The following is a 14,315-nucleotide window of genomic DNA, read 5'->3' as shown; positions in this document are numbered from 1 at the left end:
TCTTTACACTCAAGGCAGCCCTCAGAAAATGTCATCTTTTAGCTTTTACTCATTTCTTGACTATAGAAAAATAATAGAATAATTCTTCGGGTGCAAAGAACTCAGAAAGCTTACACCAGGTCCAACTATTTTTGATACTATGGCTTTCTATTTGAAATCTTTGGGTTTATTTTCTGAATCATGTGTAGATGTTTGCACATTCAACAATACTAATATTGTGCAGTACTCTGGCACCCTTAAAAGGGGTTCACAGCATGCTGGTTGGGAAGCACTGATCTAGCTAATAATTATATTTATACAGAACTTTAAAAAGCTGAAGATCCAGGATCTCAAGCTTCCCTATCATCACTTAGCACTTCCACTGTGTATGTGTCCAACCTCCAACCTTAGAGTTTTAATGCAGAACTTAGATAGCTAATATTAGCCAGTGTGTTTTCATGGCATCAGAGAACTGGAAGGTTGAAACAGATATCAAAGGCCTTCTAGTCCCACACCTTGCAGGATTTGATATTTAGGGTAAAAAAGATCAGGATCTGGCCTTACCAGATGTGCAAATGTGCAGGAGTTCCCCCCTACATTCAGTTTCCTCAAAAGAATTATTGAGACCCCTCATAGTCCCTGCTGAATTAAATCTCAGCTGTTGTGAACACCTTGTTACAGAAACAAGGCATTAGGATTTTAAAACTTCATGTAGACTGTAAATTATAGCTTGTGGTTTCTGAGCAATCTCAGCAGTCTGTGATTTAACTTGCTGTTCATTCTTCCTCTTGCTCCTTACTGAACTTGGCATGAACATGAGAAAATATGGAACAACCATGTAATCAAGTCAAGGAAAACAGACTAATTTGATTAAATCCCTTTACCACCCACAAGCATAACTCTTCTAACATAAAGTAGTGGCATGAAAACTCTAATAACTGATTCTCCTGAGAATGCACATTTAAAATCATAATAAAACCAGAAGGCAAAAATGTCAAAGTTTGACCTCATTGTTAAAATTAGAATGACAAACCTCACTGCAGATTTTACAGCCTCAATTTAGGGTCAAATTCTCAGCTAGCATAGGTCAATGCAGTTCCATTTATTTCAGTGGATCAGTGCTAATTTACACCCACTGAGAATCTGACTGTACATCTCTGGCAACAGGTGTAACCTATGCCCTCTTCATACATGCCTGAGAGTAACTTATGCATTAATATGATCAATAGGGATCAATTCACATATACTGTAACTGATCTTTATGGGACTCACGCACCAAGGCCTGAGATGCACTGAGCAACTACACCTCTCATAGACTTTGCTCTGAACCTCCCAAAAGTTATTAGATTCAGCCTTATACCATTTGCATTTTTAAGCTGTTCCTAAAGGTTATTCTGTAGGGCAGCTTCTCACTGTCCTGAAAGCCCTTGACTTTGCATTGCATCGGTACAGTATACAGAACTCTGAATGATTAATGGCCATTAAATCTGAAGTATACAACAAATGATTAAAAATATGACTTACATATGGTTCCCCTCATTTCTGATTAAGGTACCACCAAATTATATACCTAGTGCATTGAATTTGTTACATATGTCAATATTGAGCAAGTTCAATGTATTATTATATTATTACAATTGGGATAGAAAGAACAGATGGTGGTGAAGCACACAGGCAATGACTAGTAACGTGTCACTGATTTATATATTACAGTGCCATAGTTACTCTGCTAGTGCGTAATGACAATACTTTTGTATCCATTAGCAAAGCAGATTTGCAGAATGGGGTCTGCATTTATACATTCATGATGTTATATATACAACTACCAGGGCACATCTACACATGCATATTAGTGCAATACAATAAACTCCGGCACATATCGCACCAGAGTTTATTGTTCCCAGGTGCATGTTCACATGTGCACCCAGGACTGCAGCATGTAGAGCCAGGCTGGAGCAGCCCCAGCTACCAGGGAGGCCAGGGAGTCAGTCTGTCAGCCTCAGACTGATCTGACCTGGTTCAACATGCTACAGAAGGACTGGCTAGGCCACAAGGGAGTTTCAGTGTGGGGTTAGCCAGCAGGCAGCCCCTGCATTGAAGCACTCTTGTGTCCCAACCAGCCCTGTCAGCATCTACATGTGCGTTGTTGTAGAGTAAAACACTCCAGCGTAGGATAGTACTTGTTCCCACTACAAGTACTAACCTGCTAGACAGTTTATTAGCTTACTCCAATCTAATAGCCCTGCATTTGTAGACACCAAGACATTTACTGCAGAGCTAATTAGGCAACTCCGCAGTAAACATCTAATGTAGGTGCGCTCTCTGTGTATTTTTAGGCGACCTCTAAACACTAAGGCAAATAAAAGTTTACAAGTAAAATCTTAATGAACAAACAGATTTTGCTTGCGTCTATTCATGCATCTCTTTTTCCAAAGAATGGTGCTCAAAAATTGATTACACAAATACAGTCTTGGTTGAGTTCCCACTGAGAGTGTTTGAGTATAAAATACAAATAATGTTTATGAAAATCACTAATTAAAGAATTTCATTTAGCTTACTGTTCATTTCATAGATTTGCCTTCATCTGGCAACTCCTCCTTGCCATAGTGAGAAAGCTTTCATATTTCAGTGACTTAAAACTCTGAGCTGGCAAGATATTGAACTTTTCATGGACTCTTCCAAGTGGGACAGAACAAAGATTGGGGATCAGGCAAAAGAGTAGCTCACTGTTCTGGAAAAGATGCAAATAAATTTCAAGGGCTCCTTTTCTCAAATATCAATAAATGATTAACACCATTAAAGTTTATGTCTTGCCTGCTGAGGTTAGAATGTGTTGTTTTATGACAGCTGCAGAGTTTATGTTTATTTCAATAATCTGTTTCATCCAGATTCCCAGAACTAATGTGATATGGCATTTTCTGCTGCTCCAGCTAAATGTTAAATAGATGTTCCTCTGAATGCCTGTTAAGGAAAAATTATGGGCCTGATTCTTATCTTACAGCACATTTATAGCAGTGTAATTCATTTGACTTCAGTGGAGTTACTCCTATTAGTACCAGTATAAATGAGAAGATTAAAAAAATTTATTTGGTTCAAACACACAGCAAAATCACATTAACAGGGAGAACACTATAGGCAACTGTAATGGCTCTAGTCAGCAAATGCCAGGGCCCACCCACCCAAAGGCCTTTTCTTCGTATGACCTTTACCACATAAACACTTCACATTCTTGTCACTCTGGGGTCTTGGATAATAGCTATAAAAATGCTGAATTCTAGTTAGGAGAACTTGGGAAAAAAAGCTATTGGGTATATTTCCCATGCCTGGACTGTTTGGTAGTTTTGCTTTTAGGTTTTTAAATTAGTACAACTCCAAAAACTCAGGATGAAACAATGCAATACTGACATGTGTAATGTGTTCTATTAAGAAACAAGACTCTTTCACTAAGACCATCGGGTTTCACTGGTATTTTTGTGAAAACCAAGCAACAAAGTTCATTGTTTGAAGGAATCACCTATCACTGAGTCCTCTCTTTCAAACTCAGCTGGTCAGTAGCAGGTTACTGACTCTTTCCTCAAGGTTACCTCAAATCCAGCCCTTCTGACTGTTTGAATGCTGTCATCCTCTGCTAGCAGTTCAGTGAAATATCTGAAACATGAAACAAATTAGTGGTCTTTGACCAGCCACAGGAGGTCACAACTGATGGGCTCATCTACTGAGATAGGCTTTTTCCTGGGGGGATATTTGGATGTTGTTTCCATCATACTGTTTTAAGCCTAGGAAAAAAGGACTACAGGTTGGGTTTTCCTTACATTGATTAACTGAATTACTTAAAAGTCATAAAAATGAGGAAATGAGAAAAACAAAATAATGCTATTTCTGTTAGTCTGGTGGACAGCTGCTGCACTTAAGAAACTGTTCCTTCTTGAAGTATTTGCAATCTAAATAGACAAATGATAAGAGAAAGGGTTTTTTAAATCTCCAATTTACTTATGGAAGGAGTGAGATACTAAAATCAGAAAAGAAAAAACTGAACCCAGACTCCTGAGCCCTTGTTCAAAACCTTATATACAAAGTCACTGTTTCACTCTAGCAGAATAAGGCTTCATTTATCTGGGAGCTTGGCTTTGATTTCTTGCCTTTCTTCCCCCAACAGGTTTTTAGCCAACACAACCTTTGAGGGTCTCAGTGGCCACATTAGTGTGAAAGGTTCTTCCATCGTAAGTTCAGAAAGCAATTTCTTCATTTGGAATCTGCAGCACGATCCTATTGGGAACCCAATGTGGACTCGTCTGGGGAGCTGGCAAGAAGGAAAGATCATCATGGATTATGGAATATGGCCAGAGCAAGCCCAGAGACATAAAAACCACAACCAGCATCCTACCAGGCTGCACCTAAGAGTGGTTACTCTCATTGAACACCCATTTGTCTTCACAAGAAATGTCGATGATGAGGGGTTATGCCCAGCAGGACAGCTCTGCCTGGATCCCCTGACCAATGATTCAGCTGTCCTGGATAGCCTCTTTGAAACCCTTCAAGGAGGCAATGACACTGTGCCTATTGAGTTCAAGAAATGCTGCTATGGCTACTGCATCGACCTGCTGGAGAAGTTGGCTGAGGATATGAACTTTGATTTTGACTTGTACATTGTTGGAGATGGGAAGTATGGAGCCTGGAAAAATGACCACTGGACAGGGCTGGTGGGTGACCTTCTGGCTGGGACAGCCCATATGGCAGTAACATCATTCAGCATCAACACAGCTCGCAGCCAAGTGATTGACTTCACCAGCCCTTTCTTTTCAACCAGCTTGGGCATCCTAGTGAGGACTAGAGACACAGCAGCCCCCATTGGAGCCTTTATGTGGCCACTCCACTGGACCATGTGGCTGGGAATATTTGTTGCTCTTCACATCACAGCAATATTTCTCACTTTATACGAATGGAAAAGCCCCTTTGGGATGACCCCTAAGGGAAGAAATAGAAATAAAGTGTTCTCCTTTTCCTCTGCCCTGAATGTTTGTTATGCAATATTGTTTGGCAGAACATCTGCCATCAAACCTCCCAAGTGCTGGACGGGAAGGTTTTTAATGAATCTCTGGGCTATTTTTTGTTTGTTCTGTTTGTCAACCTACACGGCTAACCTGGCAGCTGTCATGGTAGGAGAGAAAATCTATGAAGAGCTTTCTGGCATACATGACCCCAAGGTAAGGTGTGGCAACTCAGCCTTTTTCATTTATTTCTTCCTACTGTACATTCACTGTTAAATGTCTTAAGGCTTCTAAAAAATTAGGGGGCCACCTATAATGGAGCAGCAGTCCTTTATACTCAGTCTTGGCTCAGCAAGGGGAGAAAAGAGAGAAAGTTCAGCAACAGAGAGGAACATTAGCTGTCAGCTTTGGCTTAACCCATTGTAAAGGTAGAAGTTTCTTGTAAAAATCGGGTTCTAGTTTACTATTTGGATAGCTCTCTGAGGGTTTGGTTCAGCTCTGTTGCTGCTTAGGTGGCCATAAATTGAGCCACGTGGCAAAGAGTCAGGTCAGGTTAATATTAGTATTCAGTGGATGCACCTATATGAGATGCTTTACTGCATATTAGACTACTCTAATGTGTGGTAAAGCATCACCGTCTAGACGTAAGCAGCAATTACTGCACAGTAGATTAGTCTATTGTGCCATCTTCTAGTACCTATAGATAAAGGTACTAGAAATTGGCACATCAAACTAATGCACCAAAGTGCATGTGTAGATACTGACCAGGAGCAAATTGCTCCCGGTCATCCTAGGCAACATGGGGCCACATGGACATTCCTCTCAGTCAGCCTAGGTAGTGAGATGCTGCCTCCCAACCACGTGAAATCGGGACCCATCCCAATCTCTGCAGGCCTGGGAGAACTGTCCCAGCTGCTGGGCAGCTGCCTCCCAGCCATATGGAGTTTGGGACATGTTCTAATCTCCATGAGTCTAAGAAGCAACTGCCCAGAAGCTGAGACCGCTCCCCTTGCCACCCTGGGGCTTGGGGCTGGCCCTGATTTCCCTGCATCTGCCACAGAGCTGCTCACCACAGCTCCCCCTCCTATCACCTTGCAGATCAAGGCTGCCCCCAGAGCCAGGATAGCTAGGGGCTGGCACCCAGGGGAACCTAGAGTTCTCCCTGGCTTCTGAAGGGGGCCAGAGCAGGGCAGGAGCAGTCCTGGACTGGGTTGCTCCTGTCAGGCATGATTTGCTCCCTAGATGAGCACACATGTAGACATGTACCCAGGAGCAGTTTAATGAGTATTAATTGCATATGTAGACATGACCAGTTATAAGCATTCTGGGTGAGATGTTCAAATGCATTCCACACTGGCCTAATTCCGTTCCCTTTGAAGTGAGTCACAGAATTCCCACCAAATTCTCTAGGAGCAAAGCAAGGGTGGACTGGGGAATTTTTAACTGGGAAGAGAAAAAACAAAGCACCAGCTCTCATCAGCTTGTGGCAACTGACACAGTGAGTATGGGACCTATCCTCAAGAAAGTCCCTCCCTTTCCATAGTGCCAGCCCATCCCTGGACCAGAAACAAGCCAACAGTAATCTGTTTAGAAAAAAAGAAAACACTAAATGTTCAGTCAAAAAGTCAATTCATGTCAGCTTTCTTTGTCCCTCACTAGTCCTCCCTGCCCCTCCCCTCCTCTCCTTTCACCATTTCGATCCTTACTTTTTTTATGAACACTCAAGCAAGCAAACTCCCTGGCAAAGAAATTCAGAGAAGCATAAAGTGTTAGATGACATTTTCTGGAAATAAATTTCAAATTAATATTTGCACATATTTGCACCAGGAACCTGCTGGAAAACACATAAAAATGAACTTGTGCAACCAACCCAAATTATCCAACACAACTCAGATTGGGATGCTGAATGCTCAGAACAAAGTATCTGACAGTGATTTACAAGCCAAAAATATTCATGTCGGGTGCAGACAGAAGTACAGCTCCCAGCTGTAACTCAGAATGATTTTTGCAAAGTGTTCTCAGTTACAATATTACCCCAGACCGAATGAAAGTTCACTGTTGGTTCCAGGGAAAAGGGAAATCTAGCTGTAGCTGGGAGGCTACAGCCAGGATCTCATAGCAATGGCTAGGCCTCTCTGCCAGTACTTGCTGTTTTCAAAATGGGAGTGGAGGGAAAGGCAGCAGAGGGAGCTCATTCTTGGGGCTTCCCAACTGGTGCTGAAGGGTGGGTTGGGGGTGAATTGGAGCCCCCACTCCCCACCTCAGAGAGGCTGTAATATACCCACCCCACTCTCCAGGAGGGCTGAATAAACCCAAGGCTGAACTTTCTTGGCTCCCTTTCCCCCCTCCCATTCTGAAAAGAGCAACAGGCTGGGAGCTCTGCAGACACAAGTTACAAAAGACTATATTTTGTAACCTCTTTATCTGATACCTCATGCAACCAGAAGTCAGCTTTTCACACCATCAGCCATTTTTAAGCTGTTTTCAGCCATTAACTTTTGTTTGGTCACAGCTATAAGCTGCCTTCTGTGGCCAGATCAGGCAAAACTTGTCACTTCTGTCTGAAGTTAATCATTTCAAACAACGGATATATTTGAGAAACTGAAAAACCATTCTTGGACACTTTACAATAAGAAAAAAAAAGCTGAATCCATTAAATGAAATTGTTTAGCACTAGTATTAAAACTACGTTGCTAAATAACACTCTCACCTAGAAGTCTAGGGGTGCGGGCACACCAACACTTCCAGTCCTTCAAAAGAGAAACATTTCAAAAAGCAGCTGCTGGTACATTCTAATGGTTAACATTCCTTCATCCAGGCTTAAAGTTGGAGCCAAATTTGCTGCATTTGAATTGTTCTCAGCTTGTTCACACATAACAGTTAGTATGTACCAGCTTCTCCCCTTATGAAACGTTCCCCTTTTGAAAGGGTTCCAAGCATTCTTGCGTCCTTATCTGTGCAGTCAAACTATGTCAGCAGTATGTTAAGGATTAAGTTCCACAGTAGGCAAACACAGTTTTCTCCTAGCCACATCTGCTGGCCAAACCATGTTTAGGAGACAGGTTTTCTGGGACTGGGACTAATCTACAGATGGACCTAACCAACAGAATTCAGATCCAAGTCCTTAGCATCTTCTTCTACCAAGAGCTCACAGGTATTTGGATTTGGGTTTATCAAAGAAATTCAGGTCTGGATTCAGGTTTAGGTAGACAAAACTCTTGGGGTAGAGGTGATATCTTCTATTAGACCAACTAAAATAGGTGCAATTTTTTTTTCTTTCCAAACTTTCAGGCCCAAATGCCCTTCTTCAGGCAAAGGAGAATTCAAAGATTGAAAAAGTTCCCTCAGATGGAAAAGAAACTTCATTTTGCACAGGGGAACTGAGAGATGGCAGGGTTCCCCTGAGTGAAAAAGTGACTTGTAAGAAAGATACTCTGAGTATGCAAATTTAGTACAGACAAAGGCTGAAGCAGGCTGGTTACCTGAAGGTGTCATATGGCGGGCAGGGCATTGAATTTTGCTTTTTCCTTGCTTTGTTGTAAAGTTTTCATTTTAAAAAAGGAAAGGAAAAATAAAAGCAACAGGGGGGAAAAATCACCTATTTTAGTTGGTCTAATGAAATATATCACTTCTACCTCAAGGGTTTTGTCTGCCAATGCCTTTAGACCAACATTGCTACAACCAATGTCCCTGGATTCAGGTTTCTATTTCAAATATCCCAAGTTTGGGAGTAGTTTTTGTTTTGACCCTTGTAAGGTGATTTTATAGGCTGTTCATTAATTCCTTGATGATCAGACAAAGTCAACCTGAAGAGTGGAATAACGTTTATTGCTGAAGAATTAGTAATTGGAAGAGACTGGAAGATTTGGTGATGAAGCAGCAGGTTTACAACTGTCTGTAAATTCAGCCGGCAAGGCTGAGGGGGCCAGCATGGTACTAGTGCAGTTGAGGGCATCCAGGTGGAGGAGTGAGTAGGGAACCCTTGGGGTGGGGGCAAAAGTATGCAAAACCATTGTAGCAGTCAGTCAGGGTTGCCAACTCAAGATTTTTAGTATTATTTTTTACTGATAATCTGCAAGCTTTTTCTGGACAATCAAACTTTTTTTTTTATTATGGTTGATGTTAAAATCCAAAATGTGGTGGTCCGTAAAAAGTTTGCAGATTATCAGTTAAAAAAAAAAAAAAATGTTTTGAGTTAGTAACACCATGAAGCCGCTACTTATGGACAGCTAAACAGTTACCTGTCAATTATAGCTTTGTTTAGACTTGTTTCTTTAACTGGAGAGCTTCCATATTGCCATCTTCCTCTCCAATCACTGATTATGATACGCTTATGTTCCCTTCCCTTTGTAGCATTAGTTCCTACTTTAGTGAGCAGGAAGGGATAGATTAGGGCAAAACACACAAAGTATCACTCCAAACAAGGGCAGCCCAGATGTCCAAATATTCAGGGAGGGAGAAGGAAGTAAGGCTTCCTCCTCAGCAGCATGTACTTAAAAGTGGATATGTCCTATCAGGAGGCAGAGCTAATTTGTCCAGATACAACACCGTATACATGTGGCCATACTACTTCTGCTCAGGGAGTGTGCTACCTTCTTGGCATCTATCCCAAATCAAATATTCACATTCAGGTCTAACATCTTGTTTCAGAGAATCCTTGGGGACACTGGGACATCAACCCAAAATGCCTCTCTATTCCAGAAAACCTGAGATGTTTGTAGATCTTGGCTCCACCTCATATCTAAATAATTACATGTTTGCAGAATAGAGGTTGTAGGCTCATGTTTAAGTCTAATTATTGTCTGTAGTCTTAATGGAGCTTATTCATAGGGACCTACTTAAATCATGGTGAGAATAAACAATTTTTCTGGGTTAGTCAGCATAAAGAGGAAATTCTGCAGATATTTCCCAGATATGCTCTGCTAGCCCTGCCCCATGGTGCTAACTGAAAGAGAGACCACGGTAGAGGAGGAAGAATGAGGGAACAGCAGCAGTCTTATCTGCTGGCTGCCTTTTGTGCAGCACCATCCCTCAATGCTAATTGCCAGAAAGGGCCTGGTGGGGAGAGGAACGATGAGGAGGCAGCCACCATCTCGTCTACTGCCCTTCATGCCCACCAGCCAGAGTCTCCCCCTGCCTCCCCTGGGTGGGCCACAAGGCCAAACCAAAGCAGCAGCAAGGATTCATGGCTCCCACTGGAAGCCAGCATTTTATTTTTATTAAGTTTTTTTTTAAGTTGATTTCATGGACAATCCTGGATTTCATAGTTTTTACAGACAATCCTGGATTTCGCAAAAACAATGAAATCTTAAATTGAGTAGACACCCCCACTTCTTTATGGCACTGAAGTTAAGCATGTGCAGAAATATTTTGTAAGACATTTTTAATATAATCATATATAATTGGGTTGGAAGGGACCTCAGGAGGTCATCTAATCCAACCCTCTGCTCAAAGCAGGGCCACCCCCAACTATGTAATCCCTGCCAAGGCTTTGTTTAGCTGGGTCTTAAAAACCTATAGGGATAAAGATACCGCAACCTCACTGGGTAGCCCGTTCCAGTGATTTACTACCCTCCTTGTGAGAACATGTTTGTTAATATCTAACCTAAACTTCCCTTGCTGCAACTTGAGACCATTGCTCCTTCTTCTGTCATTTGCCACCACTAAAAGCAGTTTATCTCCATCCTCTTTGGAACCCCCCTTCAGGGAGTTGAAGGTTGCTATTAAATCTCCTCTCATCTTCTCTTCTCCACACTAAATTAGCTCAGTTCTCCCGGCCTATCCCCACAAGTCATGTTCCCCAGCTCCCTAACCATTTTTGTTGCCGTCCACTGGACTCTCCAGTTTGTCAAGGTATATCACATCCACTGCTCTCCCCACATCCACAGAGCCAGTCATCTCATCATAGAAGGCAATCAGGTTGGTCAGGCATGACTTGCCCTCAGCGAATCCATGCTGACTGTTCCTAATCACCTTCTCCTCCAAGTGCTTACAAATGGATTCCTTGAGGACCTGCTCCATGACTGCTCCACAGACCAAGGTGAGACTCACCAGTCTACAGTTCCTCAGATTAAAGATGGGCACTATGCTTGCTCCTTTCAAATCATTACAGACCTTTTCTAATCACCATGAGTTTTTCAAGAATGGCCAGTGGCTCTGCAATCAATAAAGTCCTCAGCACCCTTGGGTGCATCGCATCCAGCCCCATGGACTTGTGCACATCCAGCTTTTCTAAATATTCTATAGCCTGTTCTTTTGCTACTGTTGGGTACTCACCTCTTCCCCAAACTGTGCTGCCAGCTGACCGTGCCTGTGAAGACTGAGATAAAAAAGGCATTGACTACTTCATCCTTTTTTGCATCCTTTGTCACTAGGTTGCCTCCCCCATTCAGTAAGGGACCCACACTTCCCCTGATCTTCCTCTTTTTGCTGACATACTTGTGAAAACCCTTCTTGTTATCCTTCATATTCCTTACCAGCTGCAACTCCAACTGGGCTTTGGCCTTCCTGATTTCGTCCCTGCATGCCTGAGTAATCCTCTTATATTTCTCCCTACTCATTTGCCCACAAGTTTCCACTTCTTGTAAGATTCCTTTTGCATTTTAGCTCACTGAAGACTTCCTTGCTAAGGCAAGTGGATCGCCTGCCATACTTGCTAGTCTTCCTACACATTGAGGTGGTTTGTTCCTACACTCTCAGTAAGGTTTCTTTAAAGTACAGCCAGCTCTCCTGAACTGCTTCCCTCCTACTCCCCCCCGCCCCCGGACTGGCCCCCCAGGGGATTCTGCTCATCAATGCCCTGAATGAATCAAAGTCTGCTTTTCTGAAGCCCAAGGTACTTATTCTGCTGCTCTCCTTCCTTCCTTGTCTCAGGATCCTGAACTCAGTCATCTCTATGTGGCTGCTGTCCAAGTTGCCATCCACTTCTCTGTTCCCCACCAATTCTTCCCTGTTTGTGAGCAGCAGAACAAGAGCAGCACGGTCCCTAGGTGACCTCTCCAACACTTGCACCAGGAAGTTCATAGATTCATAGATGTAGGATAGGAAGGGACCTTGTCTTCTAGTCCAACCCCCATGCTCTGGGCAGGAGAGAAAACTGGGTTCAAATGACCCCAGCTAGGCTCAAATGACCCCAGCTAGTTGTCCCCAGTACCCTCCAAAAACTTCCTGGGCTACCTGTGTACTGCTGTATTGCCCTCCCGCCAGATGTTGGAGTGATTGAAGTCCCCCATCAGAGCCAGGCCTGTGGTCTAGAAACTTCACTAGCTGTTTGAAGAAAGCCTCAGCCACCTCATTCCCCTGGTCTGGTGGTCTACAGCAGACACCTGCTATAACATTACCCTTGTTACTTTCCCCTTTGACCCTAACCCACAGACTTTCAAGAGGCCCATGTCCAGTTTCATATAGGACTTCTGAGTAATCATACCACTCTGTTACATAAAGAGCAGCTCCTTCTTCACTGCTCCCTTGTCTGTCCTTCCTGAACAGTTTAGACCCATCCATGAGCTTGGTGCAAGCTATCCCACTGAGTCACTGGTATTCCAATCACATCATAGCTCCATGACCATGCAAGCACCTCTGATTCTTCCTGCTTGTTTTTCAGACTCTATGCATTCATGTAGAGACATCTGAGGTAAATAGGGTTACCATATGTCTGAATTTTCTCAGACATGTCCATTTTTTTTTTGCCCCCTGTGCTGTGTCCAAGCAGGTTTTTTAAATGCAAGCAAAATGTCCGGGATTTCCTCCCCCGATCCATTTTCAATATAGCTGCCACTAGGCAGAACTAAAATTCCCAGAATGCCTAGCGCAGAACATGCACAATCAGGAGCTGAGTTTGTGATTTTGCTTTGCTCTGCTGGTGAAAGCAGGGGGAGGGTGATCTCAGGCAGCAGGGATGGAGCACAGAGGGTCAGGAGTGAGAGGCACCAGCAGGGCTTTGGGGGAAGGGGCTACAGGCCGGAATGAGCAGCACTGGCAGAGATGCGGGTGTAGGAGGCTGTGTGTCAGGATTAAGGGCACCATGGGCCTACCAGGAGTGAAGGATACTGGCAGGTCTAGGAGAGGGCAGGGGACTACGGATCAGGATTGAGGGGCATGGGTGGGGGGGACAGGTGACTGTAGGTTGGGTGGTAGGGGGCAGGGTACTGCTTTTTGGGAGTGAGGGGCACTGGCAGGGCTGGGATCAGTGGGTTGGGAGTGAGAGGCAGCAGCAGGGCTTGGGGGGGGAGCTGCTGTGGCTTGTCAGTGAGGGGCAACAGAATGGGCAGGGATAGGGCATCGGCATCTCACTGTAACCCCCTCCCCCATCATATCCCTCCTCCTGCCCCCAAGACAGGTGTCCTCTTTTTTGGACCTGGAAATATGGTAACCCTAGTAACTAACCAATTGTTCTATTTTCTCAGGACGAATGAGAAGTCTCCCTCCCAACCTGCTTCCCAAGTTATTTCAGGGCTTGGTCTCCATTCCCTGGTGAACCTAGTTTAAAGCCCTCCTTACTATGTTAGCAAGCCTGTCTGTGAAGATGCTTTTCCCTCTCTTTGTCAGGTGGATCCTGTCTCTTCCTAGCAATCCTTCTTGAAACAACATCCTGTTGTCTAAGAAACCAAAGAAGAGTGGGGCTTATTACCAATAATTTACTTTTTTTGCTGAATATTCAGATTTCTCCTGTCCTCATCACCCATTGATGATGGGTTAACTCAATGAGTGCTATGACCACCAACTTCCTACATGGCTTAACATCACAGACAACAATTATACCATCTATAAATGTACCTGAAATGAACCTGAACTTTTCCCAAATTACAGTCATGGCAGGTGTTTAAGGTGAGGTTCATGTCTCTCTATATTTTGTCTTGATATGACAAAAAAAAATAGCTATTGCAACAGAAACACATCTACCATTTATCACGGACCAGCTTCTAGTGTTCAGTTCCAACTGTATGGGGACAGTTTCTGTGTAATTCCATACTACATTGTGTATCCCAACATTGTGCAAGTGTTTTAGTGTAGCTTTGCCAATGCACATTGGATTTGATGTGCAACCACTTCATTATTCCAGAACCCCACAACATTCCCTCCATTGGATTTGCTCAGGAAACACTGATGCCACAACAGTTGTGGAGAAGCATGAATTGGGGGCTGGACTTCATGATCTTCCGAGGTCCCTTCCAGCCCTAATGTCTATGGCTATGAAATCTATGAATTGTTTCATTTTGTTTCTTCAAATCGCAAGAATGCCAAGGGAAAATGGAAGCTCTGGTTATGCTTTTTTGGGACTGAACGGTTATTTTAAATAGGTAGTGAATCCATGCAAAATAAGCTTTTTAATATTTGTTCATGTATTCA

At 43.2% G+C, this 14,315-nt stretch overlaps 1 protein-coding gene across 2 annotated transcripts in view; it reads left to right on the top strand.

Moving 5' to 3' along the window:
• Positions 1-14,315, top strand: part of GRIN3A (glutamate ionotropic receptor NMDA type subunit 3A) — a 133,687-nt gene that overhangs the window by 54,677 nt on the left and 64,695 nt on the right. For both annotated transcript variants that reach the window (XM_090038897.1, XM_090038898.1), the window contains exon 3: positions 4,136-5,183. In XM_090038897.1, the coding sequence (XP_089895023.1) occupies positions 4,136-5,183 (1,048 nt within the window). The remainder of the gene's footprint in view (positions 1-4,135; positions 5,184-14,315) is intronic.

The sequence above is a fragment of the Crocodylus siamensis genome, chromosome 3 (assembly GCF_052110815.1).
Source record: "Crocodylus siamensis isolate JL-2025a chromosome 3, ASM5211081v1, whole genome shotgun sequence".
Classification (NCBI taxonomy): domain Eukaryota; kingdom Metazoa; phylum Chordata; order Crocodylia; family Crocodylidae; genus Crocodylus; species Crocodylus siamensis.
The sequence above is the reverse complement of the archived record's forward strand: the minus strand, read 5'-3'. Positions and strand labels throughout refer to the sequence as shown.